General features: G+C 33.2%; 2 protein-coding genes across 2 annotated transcripts; both read left to right on the top strand.

Annotated features, from left to right (window-relative positions):
* The first annotated feature begins 1815 nt into the window (after positions 1 to 1815).
* Positions 1816 to 5028, top strand: LOC132622107 (probable purine permease 10). Its single transcript, XM_060336641.1, has 2 exons — positions 1816 to 2017; positions 3748 to 5028. Exons 1-2 carry the CDS (start codon positions 1981 to 1983, stop codon positions 4836 to 4838), a joined length of 1128 nt encoding a protein of 375 aa, XP_060192624.1. The 5' UTR covers positions 1816 to 1980; the 3' UTR covers positions 4839 to 5028.
* Positions 5029 to 18563: 13535 nt separating this feature from the next.
* Positions 18564 to 21107, top strand: LOC132623790 (probable purine permease 10). Its single transcript, XM_060338605.1, has 2 exons — positions 18564 to 18721; positions 19848 to 21107. The coding sequence occupies exons 1-2, from the start codon at positions 18685 to 18687 to the stop codon at positions 20936 to 20938; spliced, it is 1128 nt and encodes a 375-aa protein (XP_060194588.1). The 5' UTR covers positions 18564 to 18684; the 3' UTR covers positions 20939 to 21107.

Raw genomic sequence — 21107 nt, 5'->3', positions numbered from 1 at the left:
CACTTGACATGCAACTTCTAAAGGAAAACGAAAAATAACTTTTCTTAGGGAGACGATTTTGGTCCGTGTCACCTCACCGTTGGAGAAATGTTTTTTAAAAATATTTCTATTAAGGCGTTAAAAGATGTATACTGGCCAGCAAAAACAAGAGAAAAATGTTCAACTTGAAAGTTGTAGTACTATGTTTTTGAGTGGCACACAACAGCTTAGTCAAAGAAATCGGTGTGACATAATTGCTACGTACGAAAAACGTAGTTCCTAACCTAACCATTCATGACAAGTCACCCTCGGAAAAAATGGAGGGGTTGCTTGCATCTGTGAGTGAGCCTGTGACCGCTATTTCTTAAATTTTTTGCCGATTGTTCTTTTTTGATAGCCATTCAGTACTAGTCTTTTGAGCAAATTAAATTTTTAAGAGAAATGTTAATCACTCTCTAAAATATTATAAGTACGTAATTGTAAAAGTTAGACGAAGTCCAATATTTATCTGTTGATTAAGCAATATATGAGCAAAACACTAGACTCGAGTTTAACGTTGTCACGAAAGATAATTTTTCGGAGCTATATTTTCATAACTTGTAGAAATAAGAATAAAATCTAAATGATTGACTTGAAAAAGGGACATTTGCGCAAATCAAGCCTATTTCTTGGAGTTTACTCCTATTTCAAGCAATTTTAGCCAACATTGCGTTGCAAGTTGAGCTTTTGTCCAGTCACAGCTGAGATAGCATTTCCTCTCGAAAAGTTTCTTACTGTTTAAGTTTTATCTTTGTTTTCTTTCTCTTAGTTTTGTGCTCTTTCTATTTTACACGCATTAAAACTTTAGTTTGCACTTTATTCGCTGTTTTATTCTTCTTAGTGGTATACAATTAAAGCTTTTTAAATTTGCACTTTAAGTTTGTTATATTTAAATGTTTGTTCGCTAATGTATGCATCATTTTTTTAAAATAAATTTGTTCTTATCCTTTAACTTTTTTATGATTTGTCTGATGATGTATGCACTATTTCTTTTTTTATTTACAACACATCCAACGTTTTTGTATTTTTTTGAAGAGAAAAATAGGAATCATATTATTAAGAGCATTGTATCACTATATGATGTCTACAATTATTTGGCTGGTACATAGTATCGTTTGCTACCTCTCTATTCTCGCTCTGCGTTATCTTTTAACTCTTCTTCTTTTAATCAATAAACATAATTTTCCAGGATTTGTTAGTTGAAGACTATGATACGATCTTTGCTTTATGGAGATCACTTACCCACGAATAGAAGGGCATTAGGTATGAAATTTTGTGAATATTTATAAGAAACTGAATGCCATTTTTTAAATAACAATTTATCGAGATTCATAAAGCTGAAAAAGTCGGCGAGGTGAATTAGAATATTTCAAAAAACATATTCCGTGATCTTGTAAACCGAAGGGTACAAATTAAATAAATGGGGACATATATTATTGAGCAAATCGAAAAAAGGAGAATGAGTCACATATATAGCGCAGAATATAAAACAATGATGCACACATTAAGGAGCAAATCATTAAGAAAAACTTTATCGAGGGGCAAACAGTTTTTGAGAGTGCATAAGTTTATATTTTCGCATCATGATATCTCACAAGTTATGCCCTACGCAACTCTAAACATAAGTTTAATTTTGAAGGGCAATTAGTGCAATTTCTTCATTTTTCATCTCGTGTTCAATACCCATTTTAGGACCCCAATTAATATGAATAACCACACTCGTAAAGTCTATTAAAGAGAAAAGCGCTCCATTTCATAATTCTTTTTATTCCCAGAACTCCAACCTTTGGTAGTGCAAATGAAGGCAAACTAATATAATAAGGAAGCAAAGTGTAGAAAAGGAAATGTTGGTGTACTTATAGTAAACATTTGTCTTTTTGCTTCTATAAGTTATACTAATTGGGTGTCCTTCACTGAATAAAAGAAGATAGCGGCTCTCCAACTTTTAAGGCGTACGTTACCATGGAAGGAGCTCACGAAAAGCTGTTGCATCTCACTTGTCAGTTACTCTTCTTCTTCTTCCTAGTTATCCTTTGTACTGTCTATGTTAAATTAGACAGTGCAACTGTATATATTTCTTAAGCAAAATTAGACTTTCACAGATTTTGAGAATTCGAATATTGTTTTTTTCGTGTGTTTATAAGCCTGTTTGGATGGGCTTATGCCTATAAGCTAAAAAAAAAATAAGTTGGGTAGTCTAACTTATTTTTTTTGGTTTATAAGTTGTTTTCAGCTTATAAGCTGCTTTAGATAAGCTAAGTTAAATGGGCCCAATTATTTTTTTGAGCTTATTTTAAGCACAAAATGACTTTAAGCTGGCCAGCCAAACACTCAAAAAAGCTAAAAACAGCTTATAAGTAACTTTATAAGCCAATCCAAACGGGCTCTATACCCTCCCCAGTTCAACCTTTAATTCACAGAAAAATCCTATCACGAAGTAGCTGAAAAGTTTAGGTTGTAATTCTTTGTACATGTAAATTTTTTTCCTCGGACTTTTTTATTGTCATCTCCGGCTGATAATAAGAGTAATTAAAGATCAACGAGAGAAAGAGAAGACAGAGTGAGTGCTCAATTACTTGATCAGTGTGAAGTAAGAATTTTTTTAATGCATCGGGCTGTCCTTTTTATCGGGTACTTCACTAAGGGTAAAAATTCATTAGTATAGGTTATAAGCTCGAATTTGAGATTTCTGATTTGATGAAAGAAAAAAAATTAACCATCCCGCCCTACCCTCCATGATATTTCTGTTTCTCAAAATATGGCAGAAATGTTCAGTTTTCTCCCTCTCCTTCGGAATCTGACTGTACTTGTTTTCTTGTACAAATAAAATACTACTGTACTTGTTTTCTTGTATATATATTATTATTATTATTATTTATTAAAAGTATTGGATAAGAACTTCTGAATAGATCAAGTGATCTTGATCGATAGTCCAAAATTTTTAATGTATTCATTCAAATATGCTCTTTGTTCTTTGGCTTACCAAGAATTAATTTAGTATTATTTTTAACACTGTGTATCGAATAGAACATTATATTTTATTTAAAGAATTGAATTTAGTATTCGGAAGTTAGGTAAAGAGTACCAAAAGTTTTATTCTTCGTGGTACCAACTGCTGAGGTAATGTATTCAAAAGGATTTACCTTATATAAAGTTTTATTCTTTTCGATACTAAATGCTGATGTAATATATTTAATTTATATACATCAACAATATTAATGTATTTGAAATTTTATTTGTATATAGGTAAAGGTTAGAGCATATTTTTAAGATTACTATTATAATATTTGTTCTAGATTATCTTAACCTGATAATGTAAACAAGATGCACATTGGTATGTACAATTTACTGGAAAAAGGACAATTGTCTTGAGATGAAGAAAATATGGATAGATGCTTGATGCAATATGATTCCGAATTGTTTCACTTTAGTACTCTCTTTTTCTTAAACTTATGACACATGAGTTAAATCTTCAAATCTGAAATGGTTTAGAGGAATAAGAGGGCTTCAATTAAACAGTACTACGCTACAATTCTAAACCCTGATATTATAGTGCAGATTTTGTCCATTAGGTTGTCCTTATGGACTGTCAGTTACTCCTATTAATATCAAGACTAATGATTAAGGAATAAGGAAGTATATAGACTAGATTGTTTGTTCACAAATCACAAGCATTCCAAGCCAATGTTTATTGAAATCTCTCTGGTTTTGCCCTGTTTCATTTGGCAGTTGAAGAAGCAGAAGGATCAGAGTCATCTGAAAATGCAAAAACAAGCAGCCTTCAATCAAGTAAATTTATACTATGGTTCCAAATATTTATCTTCACATTTTTTGCTCTAGCTGGCCAAGCAGCTGGCATTCTATTGGGCAGAGTATACTATGAACAAGGTGGCCAAAGTAGATGGATTGCTACACTGGCACAAACTGCTGGATTCCCAATTCTTCTGCCTTTCATTTTCTATCCTTCAACCAAAAATCACAGAGAAGAAAATGAACTTAGCATTCACAAGCCTTGTTTATTAATTCGCGTTTCGGTTTACATCTTCCTTGGTTTATTTCAAGTAGCAAACTCTATGTTATATACTGTTGGTGTACAGTATCTTCCGGCCTCTACCTATTCCCTAATCTCCGGTTCACAATTGGCATTCAACGCGCTCACTTCGTTCCTCCTCAACGGACAAAAGATAACCCCGATTATACTGAACTCCGTCGTGCTTCTCTCCTTTTCATCCTCTGCCATTATTTTCCAGAACGAGACGGGTGTTAGCGGAGAAATATCTCAGAAATCTCTGTTAATAGGATTTGCAGCTACCACTTTCGGGTCTCTAGGCTATGCCTTGCAGTTCTCGTTAACAGAACTCGTGTTCCAAAAGGTCTTCAAGAATGGCAGTTTAAATGTCGTCATGAAAATGTCGTTTTTTATCGGTCTTTTTGTGACAATTGCTTCTTTAACGGGGCTTTTTGCGAGCGGTAATTGGAGGAATTTGGAGAAGGAAATGGGAGAGTACAGAACAGGGAAATCGTCGTATATTATAAATTTGGTTTGTACGGCCATTTCTTGGCAGTTATATGCTGTTGGTTCAATTGGATTGGTATTCAAGGCTTCTTCTTTGTTTTCTAATGTGATCATCAATTTAGGAAGTTCAGTTGCGCCTATTTTTGCTATGGTATTCTTGAAAGATAGGATGACTGGGTTGAAGGTTTTTGCACTCTTGTTGGGATTATGGGGATATGTATCCTACATCTATCAACACTATCTTGATGATATAGAGGCAAAAGCAGGTGAAGTTAAATCCTCAACTGAGGATGATGATTTTTAAGTATCTCTCGTTTAGCTTTTATTATTATTTAGATTGACAGTTCAATATGTAAATATAGCTTATTATTTGATCATGTAAATTTGATGTCTTCCGTGTTAGTTCAATATGTAATGTTAAAAATTATTGGATATTGAGTATTCTTTCACATGAATGGATGAACGTGCACTGCTGTTTGTACATTGGATTGATATATTTGGGGATCTTTTGTTCTTGATATATTCTTTCCTTTCTCTTGTTTTATCCTTTCATGTATGTATTTTTTATCTGCAATGGAGAAGGCAAAACACTTGTATTGAATTCCTAAATCAAATAAATAAAGTACTACGGGGTAGTATTTTTGTGTTAGGTTTATCACTTACTATAGTTGATTAATCTCTAATAAGACAAAAAGGTTATAACTTGTAATAATTCACTTCAGAATCTTCTTCGAACCACAAAAAAAAAAAGAATAAAAAATTGTAGGATCTTTCATTTTCAGACTTTTTCTATACTTGAACTGTGGCTCCAGATCCTATTCCAGCCTTAGATCTTTTCTTTGTTGATGTCCAGAGCCTGTTTGGCTAAGCGTTTTGAGGCTAAAAGCTAAATAAAAAAAATTGGACATGTTTGACCAATCAGTAGAAGTGTTTTTAAGTAGAAACAGAAATAATTTTTCAGCAATTTTTCTATGGTTGGAAAGCAGTTAAAAATTCATGCTTCTCGAAAAAAGCATAAGCAAAATCAAAAATTTTCTTCAAGATAAAAATATTTCTATCATAAATACATATTTACATATAGCAACTCATTTTGATTCTTAATGATATCTCAATCATACATTTAAATGTTCCAAATAAAATTAGAGTTACTTCAATTCATGTTACAGTTAACAAGTCGTATTTTTATATATTTTAAATTTTATACTGCAGATATAATTCATTTCTTGTCCGAAAAAAAGACATTTATTTTTCTTTTAATCTTCAAGCAGCCATATTACTGTTTTTGTACTTAAGAGAATGACAAAATTATTTTATTAAATGTCATTTTGGTTGAGGTTTTTAGTATATTTAATCATCATGTTGATATTATGTCAATTTTTTATTTTTTTATTTATCTATGTATTGTATTGATTCAAAATTTTAATATGTACTTTCAAAATTTTAATTAAATAACAGTAAAAACTTAATTAAAACCTTTCATGATAGAAATTTAATATAGTTTCTCTCTATAAAATAATCTTAATAGTAATCGTTTATTGATACTTGTCCTTTTTCATAAGTTGATACTCAAAAACACTTCTTAAAAAAGATTAAACACAATCTGATTATCAAAACACTTTTCAAATGAATTATAGCCTATTTGGCCAGGTTTCTAAAACCATCTTATCTTGAAAAGTGTTTTTTTTTTTTTTTTTTATAAAAGTGCTTTCAAATCAGTACTTTTGGTGAGAGTTAGTTTGTGTTTAATTAATTAATTTAAAAGACACTTTTGAGCAGCAATTACTCCCTTCATTCCGAAATAAGTGTCTCTTTTAGCTCATGCACACCCCTTAAGAAATTGCTCACTCCTAGAAAATTAGCAGTGTTTTTTACCCCTAATTAATGCTTAGAAAAAGAAAAGTTATTTAATGATTCTTGATAATAAATAAGGGTAAGTTTGGAAGAATAGAATTAATTTCTTCTTGAAATCCTAAAGTGTCACTTATTTTGGAACAAAATAAAAAGCCTAAAAAGACATTTATTTTGGAATGGAGGGAGTAGTATTTGATCAAGCTTTTAAAAAGTGCTTATAATTGTATTTTTCTCAAAAGTGCTTTTTAAAAAAGTACTTCTGTGGAAAAATTACTTTTTTTAGCTTTTGAAAAACAGATTCTGGTACTCCCCCAAAACACTTATTTCCTCCAAAAGAAGGCCAAACACCTCACTTTATTAAAATAAGCACTTTTTGAGAAAAAATAGTCTCTATAAACGTTCAATTGCACGTTATTCCCATCAATATTAGTAAAAAAATATTAGATAGTATATATATATATATATATATATATATTTGTGAGTTACAAAAATATTACTATAATGAAGGATTGCATCCACTTAAGACTTCTTTGGAATTAATGTTCTAGGTATGTATGTTTTTCTTCTCTCTCTCCAAAAACATGTTACGACTAAGATAATCCAATATTGCGTTAGTTCAATACTCTTATTCTAGTTTACCTATGCCTGTTAGAATGTGGTCATATTCTATGTTAAGAACTAAAATTACACGCACAAACTGCAACTTTCAGTCACAAAAAGACTCCAAGGCATATGAGGACTCGTTTGATGTTTCCTTGCTCTCTAATTTTAGATTCGAAATCGAAATCCAGAGGTGGTATTTGTTTTAAACTCTATTTTTTACTATAATAGTTTTTATCTATCAAAATAATCAATAGAAATATGATAAAATTAGATTAAATGAGTCTATAAGTCTATCAATCTTTTAGGGTTATTTTTGTCGTTCAACATTGTTATTTGTGTTTTTATAATAACAGTCTCTATAAACGTGCAGTTGCACGTTATTCTTAGACAATGTCAATCATAATAAGAAATATTAGATAGTATTATTTTTAATTATATACATTTATTTATGAGTTACTCCTCCACCATGTGGTGATTCGTGAGAGTCGATTCTATATGTATTTTCCCTCCCCCTAATACAATAAATAAAATTAAACAATAATTTAGGGCTAGTCAGTTGACCAATGTTACTCCTTTCGTTTTAATTTATGTGAACATTTTCGGAGTAGGAGAGTCAAACTTTATATATCTATCCGTAAATTTTGACATAAAATTTTCAAGTTTATAAAGATAAAATTCAAGTATTTAGAAACTACATAAAAAGTACTATAAGCCATGATAATTTATAATTCAAATAATTTAAAAAAAGTTATAAGAAAAACATGGTCAAAGAACTATCTTGTAGATTCTCTAAATAGTAATAGGTTCACATAAATTAAACTGAGAAAGTATAAACTTTGATCTATTTAATTGAATTAAAAAACTTTTCATACAGTTCATCCAAAAGAAATGTTATTATTAGGCAAAGTTCTAAATATTACTCAACTAACAAAAATTACCATGAAATAACAGATAAGCTACAAATGTCTTAGGGGTCGTTTGGTAGATAGTCGAAATTATCCCGGGATTATAATCCCGGGACTAATTTATCCCAATAGATGGGATTATTTTATACCATCTAAAAGATGGTATAAAATAATTCCAGTATAAGTGGGATAAAAAGGTATAAGCTGGGATATCCCAACACTAATTTTTGTACCATGTTTGGTATAAGGTATAAATTTATCGCAGGATAAATTTATACCTTCAGTTTATTAGACTTGTTCACTACATTTTGAGGGACACCACTAAATTAGAATATACAATGGCCTGCCCGAAGGGGGTTTATTGTGAGTTTTAATTTGGTGTTGTGATGAGGCCCATTATGTGAAAATATTTTAATTTAGTGAATTTGTCTGTCCAGAGGGGATAGGTTTCTAATGTTGAAATATTTTCTTGCCCTGCCCAAAGGGGGGCTACTTGTTGATGCTGAGGGACTTATCGTTGTGATAATATTATTGTTCTTATGCCTTGCTATTCTAATAAAATCCATTCATGTTGTGTTGTGTACAGTTATCATCTCTTTGAACAACAATAATGCCGAAGTTATGGTCCTGTCGGGCTCTAACTTTAAGAGATGGAAGGAAGACCTTGAATTTGCTTTAGGCACGGCTGACAAAGATCAAGCTTTGCGTGAAAATGAGCCACCAGCTATTATTGACTCTAGCACTATTGCTCAATAAGAACATTATGCTAGGTGGGAGAGATCTAATAGGCTACGCATCCTTGCCTTTAAGAGGTCAATCGCTGAGCACCTCAAGAGTGGCTTGCCTGTAACCACCAATGCTAAGAAATTTCTTGCCCAAGTTGAAGAAAGGTACCTTGTATCCAATAAGGCTGAGACTGGAGATCTAATGAGTAAACTCGTGGGGATAAAGTATGACAATGCTGGAGGGGGGCGGGGGGTTAGAGATCATATATTTAAGATGGTTCACATCCAGTCTAAACTGAAAGCCCTTGACATAACTCTTCCCGATCCTTATATTGTTCACTCTACTCTTAACTTCTTGCCTGTTGAGTTAGCCAAATGAAAACTGCCAATAATACTCAAATGAAGCTTGGTCAATTAATGACCTCATCTCTAAATGTGTTGTTGAAGAGGAGAAAATTAGAAGAGAGAAAGGTCAGATAGCCTTGTTTGTTTCCCATGATTCCAAAGCTAGCTCTAGTAAAGGGCCTATGAAGTTTCAAAGATCTAATAATCATACTTTTAAGAAGGGTCAGGACACCAAAAGACATGGTAAAGATCAGACCGAATATCCCGAGGTTAATAACGCGGTTTTTAAGAAAAATAATAATTGCTTCTTTTTTAAGAAACCTGGTCACAAGCAGAGAGATTGTGTCAAATTCCATGCCTGGATAAAAAAGAAGGAGTCAAAAGAAGGTAATCATCTTGCTCTTGTTTGTTTTGAGTCACACTTAGTAGATGACCCCATTAATTCTTGGTGGTTTGATAGTTGTCATTTCCTTGTAGGGGTTCACAAACAAAAGGAAGCTAAAACGGAGTCAAAAATTAGACTTGCTACAGATGTCCAAGTTGAAGTAGAATTCATAGGAACAGTAGTATTAGACTTAGAAACTGGTTTTAAACTTGTTCTGGAAATCAATTTTTATGTACCGTCTTTCAGATGGAATCCGATTTCTCATCCTCTTTTAGATAGAGTTGGTTTTGGTTTTAGTTCTCTCAATGGAAAAGTTAATTTGCTTTTGAAATCTGAAGTTGTTGGTCATGGAATGCTATCTGATGGTTTGTTTAAAATTTTCTTGGCTTCTGATGTTGAACACAACTCTTTTAATTCTGAAATTGTTGGATCTAAACGTCCTCTTTTAAAGGAAAAGTCAGGTATGTTGTGGCATAGGCGTTTGGGTCATATCTCTAAAGACAGAGTTGATAGATTAGTCAAGTCCAATATTTTACCTTCTCTTGATTTCGGGGACATAGGAACATGTATTGATTGCATTAGAGGAAAGTTGACTAAAACAAGAAAAAAGGGTGCTACTCGTAGTTCTGGTTTGCTGGAAATTATTCACACAGACATAAGTGGTCCATATTCTACAACAATCTGTGGTTCTACTTATTTTATCACCTTCATTGATAACTTTTCTCGGTATGGTTATGTTTTTCTTATTAAAGAAAAATATGATTCTCTTGAAAAATTCAAAGTGTTTAAAACTGAAGTAGAGAAACAACTAGGAAAGATCATTAAGATAGTGAGGTCTGATCGTGCGGGTGAGTACTATGGTAGACACATCGAGGCTGGGCAACATATGGGACCCTTTGCCAAATATCTGCAAGATTGTGGCATAGTTGCTCAGTATACCATTCCTGGTAGTCCTGATCGAAATGGTGTAGCTGAAAGGCAAAACCGTACTTTAAAAGACATGATGAGAAGTATGACGAGTAGATCTAACTAACCTAGTTTCCTCTGGGGTGAAGCTATTAAAACAACCATGTATATTGTTCCTTCCAAGTCAGTTCCTAAAACACCTTTTGGGTTGTGCACAAATAGCAAACCTAGCCTAAACCATTTTCGGGTTTGGGGATGCCCTGCTGAGGTGAGAATTTATAATCCTTCTGAGAAGAAAACTGAACGTAGAACCTCGTGTTGTTTTTTCATTGGTTATCCAGCTCATTTTAAGGGATACAGATTCTATTGTCCTACAAGGGGAACAAGAATAGTTGAATCACAAAATGCAAAATTTCTTGAATTTGATATTGCAGATAAGGATTGTTCGCAGAATGTTGTTGGTGAGCCTGCTGAGAATGTTGAGGCTATGAGAATCTCTCTCCCCATTGCCACAGAAACCTTTGTGTTTTCACCTGTACACATTAAGCATAATGAATCTATACCTATGCAAGCTGAGGATCCTATACTTGCAGACATTCAGGCACCTGCGGTTGTTGAATAAGTGGTTAAGGCACCTGTTATTGTTGAACAAGAAGTTCAGAATTTAAGGAGATCAAGTAGACCTAGAAGATCAGCGCTGCCTGATAACTATTTGGCATACCTTGCTGAAGGTGACGTTGTGGATCCTGTGACATATTCTGAGGCAGTATCATGTGCTCAATCAAAGATGTGGTTTGATGCTATGACCGAAGAGATGAACTCCATGAGTAAGAATGACGTGTGGGAGCTTGCTGAACTCCCTAAAGGACATAAGGCTGTCGGTTGCAAATGGGTCTTTAAGACCAAGAAGGATTCAAAAGGAAATATTGAACGCTTCAAGGCAAGATTTGTTGCTAAGGGGTTTACACAGCGAAAAGGGGTTGATTACAATTAAACCTTTTCACCTGTGTCATCTAAGGATTCTTTTAGGATCATTATGGCACTGGTAGCCCATTTCGATCTAGAATTGCATCAGATGGATGTGAATATAGCTTTTCTGAATGGTGATCTTAATGAAGAGGTTTACATGGAACAACCTCAAGGTTTTTTTGGTACAAGTGATGAGCATCTAGTGTGTAAGTTGAAGAAGTTTATCTATGGACTGAAGCAAGCTTCTTGGTAGTGGAATTTGAAGTTCGAGGAAATTGTCACTTCTATGGGTTTTGTGGAGAACAAGATTGATCATTGCATCTATCTCAAGATCAGTGGGAGTTAGTTCATCATTCTCACTCTTTATGTTGATGATATTTTATTTTCAAGTAATAATTTAGGACTACTTCATGAGACTAAGCAGTTATTGAATAGTGTTTGATATGAAAGATTTGGCAGAGGCATCGTTTGTTCTAGGTATTGAAATTCAACGAGATAGGTCTCGCAAGTTATTGGGACTTTCACAAAAGACCTATATTGATCGTATTTTGAGCAGATTTCATATGGAAAACTGTAAGGCTGGAGGTGTCCCTGTTGTGAAAGGTGATAAGTTAAGCCTAGACTTATGCCACAAGAATGATCTAGAGAAAGAGTATATGAAAGATGTGCCCTATTCAAGTGTTGTTGGGAGCCTTATGTATGCACATGTTTGCACTCGCCTTGACATTGCCTTCATTGTCAATGCTCTTGGACGTTATCAGTCCAACCTAGGAAGAAGCCATTGGGTTGCTGCCAAGAAAGTAATGAGGCATTTGAAGAAAACAAGAGATTATATGTTAGTGTACAAAAAAGTTGATGATCTTGAGGTGATTGGTTACTCGGACTCAGACTTTAGTGGATGTCCTGATGATTTGAGGTCTACTTCTGGTTTTATCTACATGTTAGTAGGGGGTGCAATATGTTGGAGGAGTGTGAAGCAAACTATTACAGCATCTTCGACTATGCAAGCAGAGCTTGTAGCTTGTTATGGTGCAACTACACAAGCTATTTGGCTTAAGAATTTTATTTCAGGACTTGTGATAGTTGATTTCATATCTAGACCTTTAAAGATTTATTGTGACAACAGGGCAGCTGTGTTTTACTCAAAGAATAACAAATCCTCTTCAGCTTCTAAGCACATGGAAATAAAATATCTAGCTGTACGAGATATGGTTAGAGGGGAGGATATTGTGATTGAACATATACATACTGATTTGATGCTTGCTGATCCACTAACCAAGGGACTAAGACCTATAGTTTTTAAGCAGCATGTTGATAACATGGGTGTTGTTGAGTCATTTGATTTGTTAGGTTAGTGCGAGTATTCAGTATTGTTATTTTCATTCGTTATTAGACTCTTAACCCTATTGTTTAGGGGCTTACGGTGATATTATCTCGTTGAGACATTTATACTATGGTGGATTTTGCTATCATTTATGTTGTTGGTTATTATTGTGCTCATTTTAATGTTGATTTATTATCTTAAGGCTTGTTGTCTTATGTTTTGCTTATGTCTCATGTTGATAAGATCATGTTGTTGTTTGGATCTTTTTGGAGACGTACATATTATATCATTCATACCTTGTGAGTTTTCTTGGCTGTTGCGCGATATGATGCACATGTTGAGCCTTGAAAATTAAGATTTTCTGGTGGAGCACATTTTGTTTTAGTGCTCACATGTTGTAACAGAAAATCGCGATGACGGTTTTTCGATGGTGCGCATGTTGAATCAAAGCGTACATGTTATGAAAAATCGTTTGAAGGACTGACAAAGAAATTGCCTTGATCTGGAGTCCATGTTGGCTCTTTCTTGCTACACTACCACACCTTTGGGTTTATGCTTGCAGAACTTCATTGTTAGTGATTGTGGACTAGTCTTGTGTCGTTGAGTGATGCAGGTACCACACCTATGGCGGACAAAGGTACACAAACTATTTTAGTGTATTTTATTATTCTATAGGTGTTCTTGGTCTGTGTAAATATGTGATTGTGTTTCTCATTTAATTTAACAGAGTATACTATGAACAAGGTGGCCAAAGTAGATGGATTGCTACATTGGCACAAACTGCTGGCTTCCCAATTCTTCTGCCTTTCATTTTCTATCCTTCAACCAAAAATCACAATGAAAAAAATGAACTTAGCATTCACAAGCCTTCTTTATTAATTCGCGTTTCGGTTTACATCTTCCTTGGCTTATTTCAAGTAGCAAATTCCAAGTTATATACAGTTGGAGTACAGTACCTTTCGGTTTCTTGGCAGTTATATGCTGTTGGTTCAATTGGATTGGTATTCAAGGCTTCTACTTTGTTCTCTAATGTGATCATCAATTTAGGAAGTTCAGTTGCGCCTATTTTTGCTATGGTATTCTTGAAAGATAGGATGACTGGGTTGAAGGTTTTTGCACTCTTGTTGGGATTATGGGGATATGTATCCTACATCTATCAACACTATCTTGACGATATAGAGGCAAAAGCAAAAGCAAGTGGAGTTAAATCCTCAGCTGAGGATGATGATTTTTAAGTATCTCGCCTTTAGCTTTTATTAGCTAGATTGATATTAACATGATTTAAACTTTAGAGGTTCAACGTTATAATTTTTTTAGCATTGAACCATTATATTTCTAAAGTTATGGGTTCATATCTACTATTTATTGTAATTTTAGTAAATTTTTACACATAAATTTATACTCCGCATCGAAAGTTTGGGGTTCAATTGAACCCAAAGTTATAGTGCTCCATCCGCTAGTTGAATGTCCACTGCTGTTTATATATTTGGGAATCTTTTGTTTCTTCAATATACTGTATATATTCTTTCCTTTTCTCCTTTTATCTGTTTCTGATTCTATATTTATCTGCAATGGAGAAGGCAAAACACTTGTATTGAATTCCCACATCAAATCATGAATAACTAATACTTTTGTTGTTAGGTTTATCACTTATGTATAGTTAATTAAAGTAATCTGTAATGATATATACGTTGTTTCAGGATAAATTTTTAATGTGCTAGATGCATAGATGGAGTTCGAATTTTTTGCTTATGTTAATATCGCGTGCTTTATCGTTTACGCAACTCACAAGTCAACACAACAATTTTGCCCATCAGCCAAAAGATGGGATAACTTGTAATACACTAACCAACTTGAGAATCTTTTTCGAACCAAAAAGGAAAAAAAAAAAAAAACATTAGGATCTTTTCAAGATACAATTCCTGAAGATCCCTACGTGCTTTGGGACCCATGGTACTGTCCTGTTAGATTTTTTTTCTTTACTTGGACTGCAGCTCGCCAGCTCCTATTCTGGCCTTAGATCTTTTCTTTGTCAGATATTTGTTGAACCTGTTAATTTTACTAATGATCACTTATCTTTTATTTTAGAGTAAATAGGTTAAAACTCAATGAAACTATTACTATTTTGCGAGTTTCATATCTAGTGTTTATACTACCCTCTAGATTTATTAGATTGAAACCCGCCCGCGGCCCGATTGAATATGTAAAAAAATATCTGGGATAACTTGTTGAGAAGTGCGTGAGAAATGAAAAAGTTCTTTAAAATTAGTCCACCTAGCACAATGATAGTTCAAGGAGGTTCTGTGAGTACTCAATAGTTTATGGGAGCTTTTAACCTAATCACTCAAAAAAAAATTACAAGTGCATTGCCACTTGGAACTATTTGGAGTGTGATGTTCAGAGAAAAGGATCAGTTCATTATCTTTGGATTTGAACCTAAAACCATACATGTCCTTTTACACGGAGCATTAATAGTCCATTATGTTTGCATAAGTGGTGCACTTTTAGTCAACTCCAAAATATTTTATTAAACAATTAACGGAAAAGGGCAAGAATGCCCCTGGACTATTAGTTCATCTATTTTGCTAAAAATACCTCTCGATTCAATTTTTTGGCTCATGTATGCCCTTTGAGTAACGGTCAACACTATTTTTTTTTTGTAAAAGAAAAAATCTGGAAAATGGTTGTTTTTAGAATTTTTCAGAAAAGAAAAAAAAAACTGGAAAACTGGATTTTTTTAAATTAAAATATCTGGAAAATTGATTTTTTTAGTCCTAAAATTTTTAGATTTTCATGATTTTATTTTTAGAATAATTTTAAAAAAAATTGGATTTTTATTCAAAATCTGAAAAGTTGGATTTTTATAAAAATTTGGAAAAAATGATTTTTTTACGAAAAGTGTGGAAAAATTATATTTTAAAAAAATAAATCCAGATAACCATCTTTTTTTCTAAATCTAGAAGAAAATTATGGAGTATTAGTTTTGCACATTTTACTTAAAAAATACAGTTTTTCAAATTTAAAAAATCTAAATTTTAATAAAAAAATTCAGTTTTCCATATTAAAAAAAAAAAAAAAGGGTTTTCCACCCTTTTTTAAAAATAAAAATATTTTTCCATATTTAAAAAATTCCACATTTGTTAATAAAAATCCAATCCTTATTTATAAAAAATAAAAATAAAAATAAAAAGGGCTGACCACATTTTTTTTTAAAAAAATAGTTGTTCCAGATTTTATAAAAATTCAATTTTTTCAGATTTAGAAAATTCGATTAATAATAAAATGTCATGTGTAATTTAATTTAGTGTTGACCGTTAAAGAGCATAAATGAGCCAAAAAGTTGAACTAAGGGGTATTTTTAGCAAAATAGATGGATGAAGGGTATTTTTAGACCTTTTCTAATAGTTCAAGGGCATTTTTGCCCTTTTCCATTACATTTTTGACAAAATGTTTGGGAGTTGACTAAAAGTGCACCACTTATGCAAACATAATAGACTATTAATGCTCCGTGTATAAGAACATGTATGTTTTTAGGTCTAAACTCAAAGATAATGTACTATTTTGATCCTTTTAAAAAGTATTTTAATATAAATTTATGATAGTTCAGAGGAGTTACGTGAACCCCCAATAATTTTGCTATCACTCAAAAACACTTGATCAAATAGGCTAATCCATCAATTTTTGTGGCACATTCATAATGAAATGTTTCAATGGCAGTTGAAATATCAATTTCCCCACCTGCCAGGTATAAGTGCATAGTAATAATTGGTGCCCATCTTGTGTCTGCCTTAATAAAATCTATTTATGTCCCAGTCCCACGAAATGCTTTCTAAACCACACTCTATGAAACTCTTCCCACATCTTTTTATTAAACAGCATTCAAAGTTTGGAATATTTACACACGTCACAGCAATACCCTCTCTCGTTTTCTCATGTGGGTAAAAATACACTTGAGCTGCGAAATCTTTTGCTAGAGAAGAAAAGTGAATACAAATAGAGACTAAGGAATTAAGTATTCCTCCGTAAACCTATGTGACTGGGCACAAAATTTAAGAAAGAAGGGAAGATTTTTGAAACTTGTGGTTTAAAATAAGTCATAGATATTTGTGTGACTAAATCACTTAAAAAGGTGATTTTGTTTCCAAATTTAGAAAGTGGCCATTTAATTAATTTTTCCTCCTTTCAGGTATTAGTACGTTTTTTTTTTTTTTTTTGTGAACAAATTAATAAGAAAATTGAGTCAGATAATATGAGACGGAGGAAGTATATATTAAGGAGATCATTTTGGTACGTGTCACTTCACAGTAAGAGAAATGTTTAAAAATATATTCAAATTAAAAAAAGTACATGTCTCAATCTAAGCAATTGGTGTAGCATAATTGCTACGTACCAAAATGTACCAAAAGTCGCACTCCAGAAAAGTGGAGGGATACTTTGTGACTTGTGATTAGGTTTCGGCATAAACAACGAAAATCAAAAAATCGGACTGAACGGAATTAATTCGGGTTTTCGATGTTTCGGTTGGATTTTGATTTTTTTTATAACAAATCCGGTGTTTTGGTTTGTTGTTCGGTTCCGGATCAACAGTTCTTCGGTATTTCAGTTTAACCAAAGATTTACTACTTTTTTTTTTTTTTGAGATTTACTACATGAATACAATTTTTTTTTACAACACTCAGTCCACTCTCTTAGGCCCAAATTAATTTATCCAAGCCCATCCCTATAGAGTATAGACCCACCCTAATTTCATTCACTTAACATAAGTCCTAACTTCATTTCCTCAGTTCCTCTCCTCTGTCCTCAGTTTAATGAACTGATGAATTGCAGTCAATTTAATGATCAGCTTGACATTCATAATACAAAAGATTACATCACAAGTTCAAATTTTCTAGTATTAATTCTTAAATGTGATGTCTGTCCCGAATATAGCTATTATTGGTACATCTTCAGTTGTTTGGTTTATGTATATCAGAAGTTCAGAACCTTTGGTAACTGTTCTTCATGTTGGCCTTTGATAGACTTTGTTCATGATCCATTTTCTTGTTGCTTCTTAGCTGCTTAATATTATTTTCTCTATGATATCAACTTCTATGTCCTCTTATGTGTTTAAGGCTATGTAACAAAACAATGTGGTATTGGAAGTTAACATAGAAGTCAATATTTTGGTGATGATGTTTACTTATCTATCTTCGTCATATATATATGAAGCATCTCATTTTGAAACAATCAATAAGCATTCAATAATCAATACTCTGCCGTCTGCGCAGAGCCATCAAACTAAATTGACCTTGCTCGATAAAACAATTATTAACTGATAAAAACGTCCACCCCTAATTTGACAAGCAGAAATTAGCCCATTTCAGGCCCATGCTGAAAAAAACCGAATTAGAAAAACCAAAATCGAACCGAACCGAACCGAACTAATTCAGTGCGGTGTTCGGTGTCCACTTTCAAAAAATTGAAACCGAAAAACTGACCCGAAGAACCGAACGCCCACCCCCAGTTGTGATGACAAGTACTACTCTGTCTCCCAATTTATGTAAAGGTGTTTAACTTGAAACAAAGTTTAAAAATGAAAGGAAGACTTTTGAAATTTGTGGTCCAAAATAAGCTATAGATATTAATGTGACTAGAAAGCATTTCATCATTAAGATTAAGAGTAAAATAGGAAGTTTAAAATTAAATCGTTACTACTAAATATAGAAATGTATCATTTTTTTCGGGACTGGTCAAAAAGAAAAGAGTGTCACATAAATTGAAACGGAGAGGAGTAGCGGACTAGCGGTTTAGTAAATGATCATCTTTTTATTTCTTTTGCAACTTATGAACCTTTTAAACCATGGTCTAAAAATTTTTTTGAGCAAATTAAAATTTTAATGAGAAAATATTAGACCACGACCTAAATTTTTATAAGTACATAATTGCAAACATTAGACAATAGTCGAATCTTTTGTCCGTAAAGTTGCACAAAATATTAACAATTCTTAATAAACTCAGTCTAACTTTTTTAAAATAGTACCGTGTAAAACAATAACATATTATTGGACTTTTCTCTAAGTTATAATTAATTGGTTGTCCATAGTTCACTCAATAAAAGCAGATAGCGGTTTCTCCAACTTTTCAGGCAGTACGTTTCCATGGAAGGAGCTCATGAAAAGCTGCTACATCTCACTTGTCAGTTACTCCCTCTCTTCTTCTTCTGAGTTATCCTTTGTATTGTCTATGTTAAATTAGGCATGTACAACTGTATATATTTCTTAAACAAAATGGGACTTTCACAGTTTTGGGAATTTAGGCAGTATTTTTCATGTGTATATAACCTGCCCACTTTCACCTTTAATTCACAGGAAAAATCCTATCATGGAGTAGCTGAGGAGTCTAGGTTGTAATTCTTTGTACATGTAATTTTTTTCTGAACGTCTTTATAGTCATCTCCAGGTGACAGTAAAGAGTAATTAAAGGTGAACACGAGAAAGAAAGAGTGAGTGCCCAACTTGATCAGTGTAAAAAAGGAAAGATGTTTTTTGCTTATAGCAGAATGATACTTTTGTTACGAATAGATTAGTAGTTTTCTGTTAAACTGGGATAAAGTTGAGTATTTTTTATGTTACAACAAAATTTACGTTGCTCGGACTCGGGTGCGGATCCTTCCATAATCTAAATTTTAAAATTTGAAGGTACGAATCTAGGTATGGATACAAGTGCGACGATCCGTCTAAAAGTAATTCAAATATCTAAAAATAAAGCTATAAATATTATGCCTAAACTATGGCGGACTATTTGGAAGGAAAGGAATGCACGAGTTTTTGAGAGCAAGTTTGAATATGTAATTACTCCATTAAATATTTTGGGTGTAACATGGCTATTGTAAATGATATAAGAGGTCATGATAGACTATCTCGAGTCAATTGCATATTCAACGGTGATATTGACCTGTAAATATCTTTAAAGAATCTTTTGGTTGCCGACTTTTTAAAACAATTATATGTTAACAATAAAAAGATGTGCCTAAATTATAATTTCACCTCAGCTTTTGTTATGACTTTAGAAATCATTATACCTATATCGAATTTCTCTATTGATTTTGGTCAAGAGTATCCATAATTGTTTGACCATAATTGAACACCCACACCCACATAATGTTGACATGGCTGCGGCACCAAACATTAAGAATCCGCCAAACTTAGAACAAAATAGTTTAGTAACTTTGGTACAATAAAAGTTGAGTTTCATTGCTCAAATCTTATGTTGCCCTGTTTATGACCATTCTGTTTTTCTGCTGCCTTATTTCATTTGACAGTTGACGAAGCAGAAGGAATAGAGACATCTGAAAATGCAAAAACCAACAGCCATCAATCAAGTAAATTTATACTATGGTTCCAAATATTTATCTTTACATTCTTTGCTATAGCTGGCCAAGCAGCTGGCACTCTATTGGGCAGAGTATACTATGAACAAGGTGGCAAAAGTAGATGGATTGCTACATTGGCACAAACTGCTGGATTCCCAATTCTTCTGCCTTTCATTTTCTATCCTTCAACCAAAAATCACAATGAAGAAAATGAACTTAGCATTCACAAGCCTTCTTTGTTAATTCGCGTTTCGGTTTACATCTTCCTTGGCTTATTTCAAGTAGCAAATTCCATGTTATATACGGTTGGAGTACAGTACCTTCCGGTTTCTACCTATGCCCTAATCTGCGGTTCTCAATTGGCGTTCAACGCGCTCACCTCGTTCTTCATCAACGGGCAAAAGATAACCCCAATTATATTGAACTCAGTCGTGCTCCTCTCCTTCTCTTCCTCAGTTATTATTTTCCAGAACGAGACGGGTGATGGCGGAGAAATATCCCAGACATCTTTGCTAATAGGATTTCTAGCTGCCACTATGGGGTCTCTAGGTTATGCATTGCAGTTCTCGCTAACAGAACTCGCGTTCCAAAAGGTCTTCAAGAGTGGCAGTTTAAAAGTCGTCACGAAAATGTCGTTTTTCATCGGCCTTTTCGTGACACTTACTTCTTTAACGGGGCTTTTCGCGAGCGGTAATTGGAGGGATTTGGAAAAGGAAATGGGAGAGTACAGAACAGGAAAATTGTCATATGTTTTAAACTTAGTTTGTACGGCTATTTCTTGGCAGTTATATGCCGTTGGAACGATTGGATTGGTATTCAAGGCTTCCTCTTTGTTCTCTAATGTGATCATCAATTTAGGAACTACAGTTGGGCCAATTTTTGCTGTGGTGCTCTTGAAAGATAAAATGAGTGGATTGAAGGTGTTTTCATTGTTATTGGGATTATGGGGATATGTATCCTACATCTATCAACACTATCTTGATGATATAGAGGCAAAATCAGGTGAAGCTAAATCATCAGCTGAGGATGATGATTTTTAAGCCTCCTCCATTCATAGAACTTGCATGATAGTTTGACTTATTGTTTAGACTGATAGTTCAATATGTAATGTTATTAAAAACGGTTGGAATTAGGTTCTCCTAAAAATATCGCATTATAATGTATGTTGTGTATTCTTTCAGAAGAATGGATCAAAAGTGTTCCTATAAA

The sequence above is a fragment of the Lycium barbarum genome, chromosome 12, assembly GCF_019175385.1.
Source record: "Lycium barbarum isolate Lr01 chromosome 12, ASM1917538v2, whole genome shotgun sequence".
Taxonomy (NCBI): domain Eukaryota; kingdom Viridiplantae; phylum Streptophyta; class Magnoliopsida; order Solanales; family Solanaceae; genus Lycium; species Lycium barbarum.
Note: the sequence above shows the minus strand (reverse complement) of the source record. Positions and strands in the feature narration are given on the sequence as shown.

What these genes read in the sequence shown, in the direction of transcription:
- LOC132622107 (XM_060336641.1), top strand. Translation starts at nt 1,981, where the DNA reads ATGGAAGGAGCTCACGAAAAGCTGTTGCATCTCACTT. An exon ending in AAAGCTGTTGCATCTCACTT is followed by an intron (nt 2,018 to 3,747) that starts GTCAGTTACTCT and finishes TTCATTTGGCAG; the next exon opens with TTGAAGAAGCAGAAGGATCA.
- LOC132623790 (XM_060338605.1), top strand. Translation starts at nt 18,685, where the DNA reads ATGGAAGGAGCTCATGAAAAGCTGCTACATCTCACTT. An exon ending in AAAGCTGCTACATCTCACTT is followed by an intron (nt 18,722 to 19,847) that starts GTCAGTTACTCC and finishes TTCATTTGACAG; the next exon opens with TTGACGAAGCAGAAGGAATA.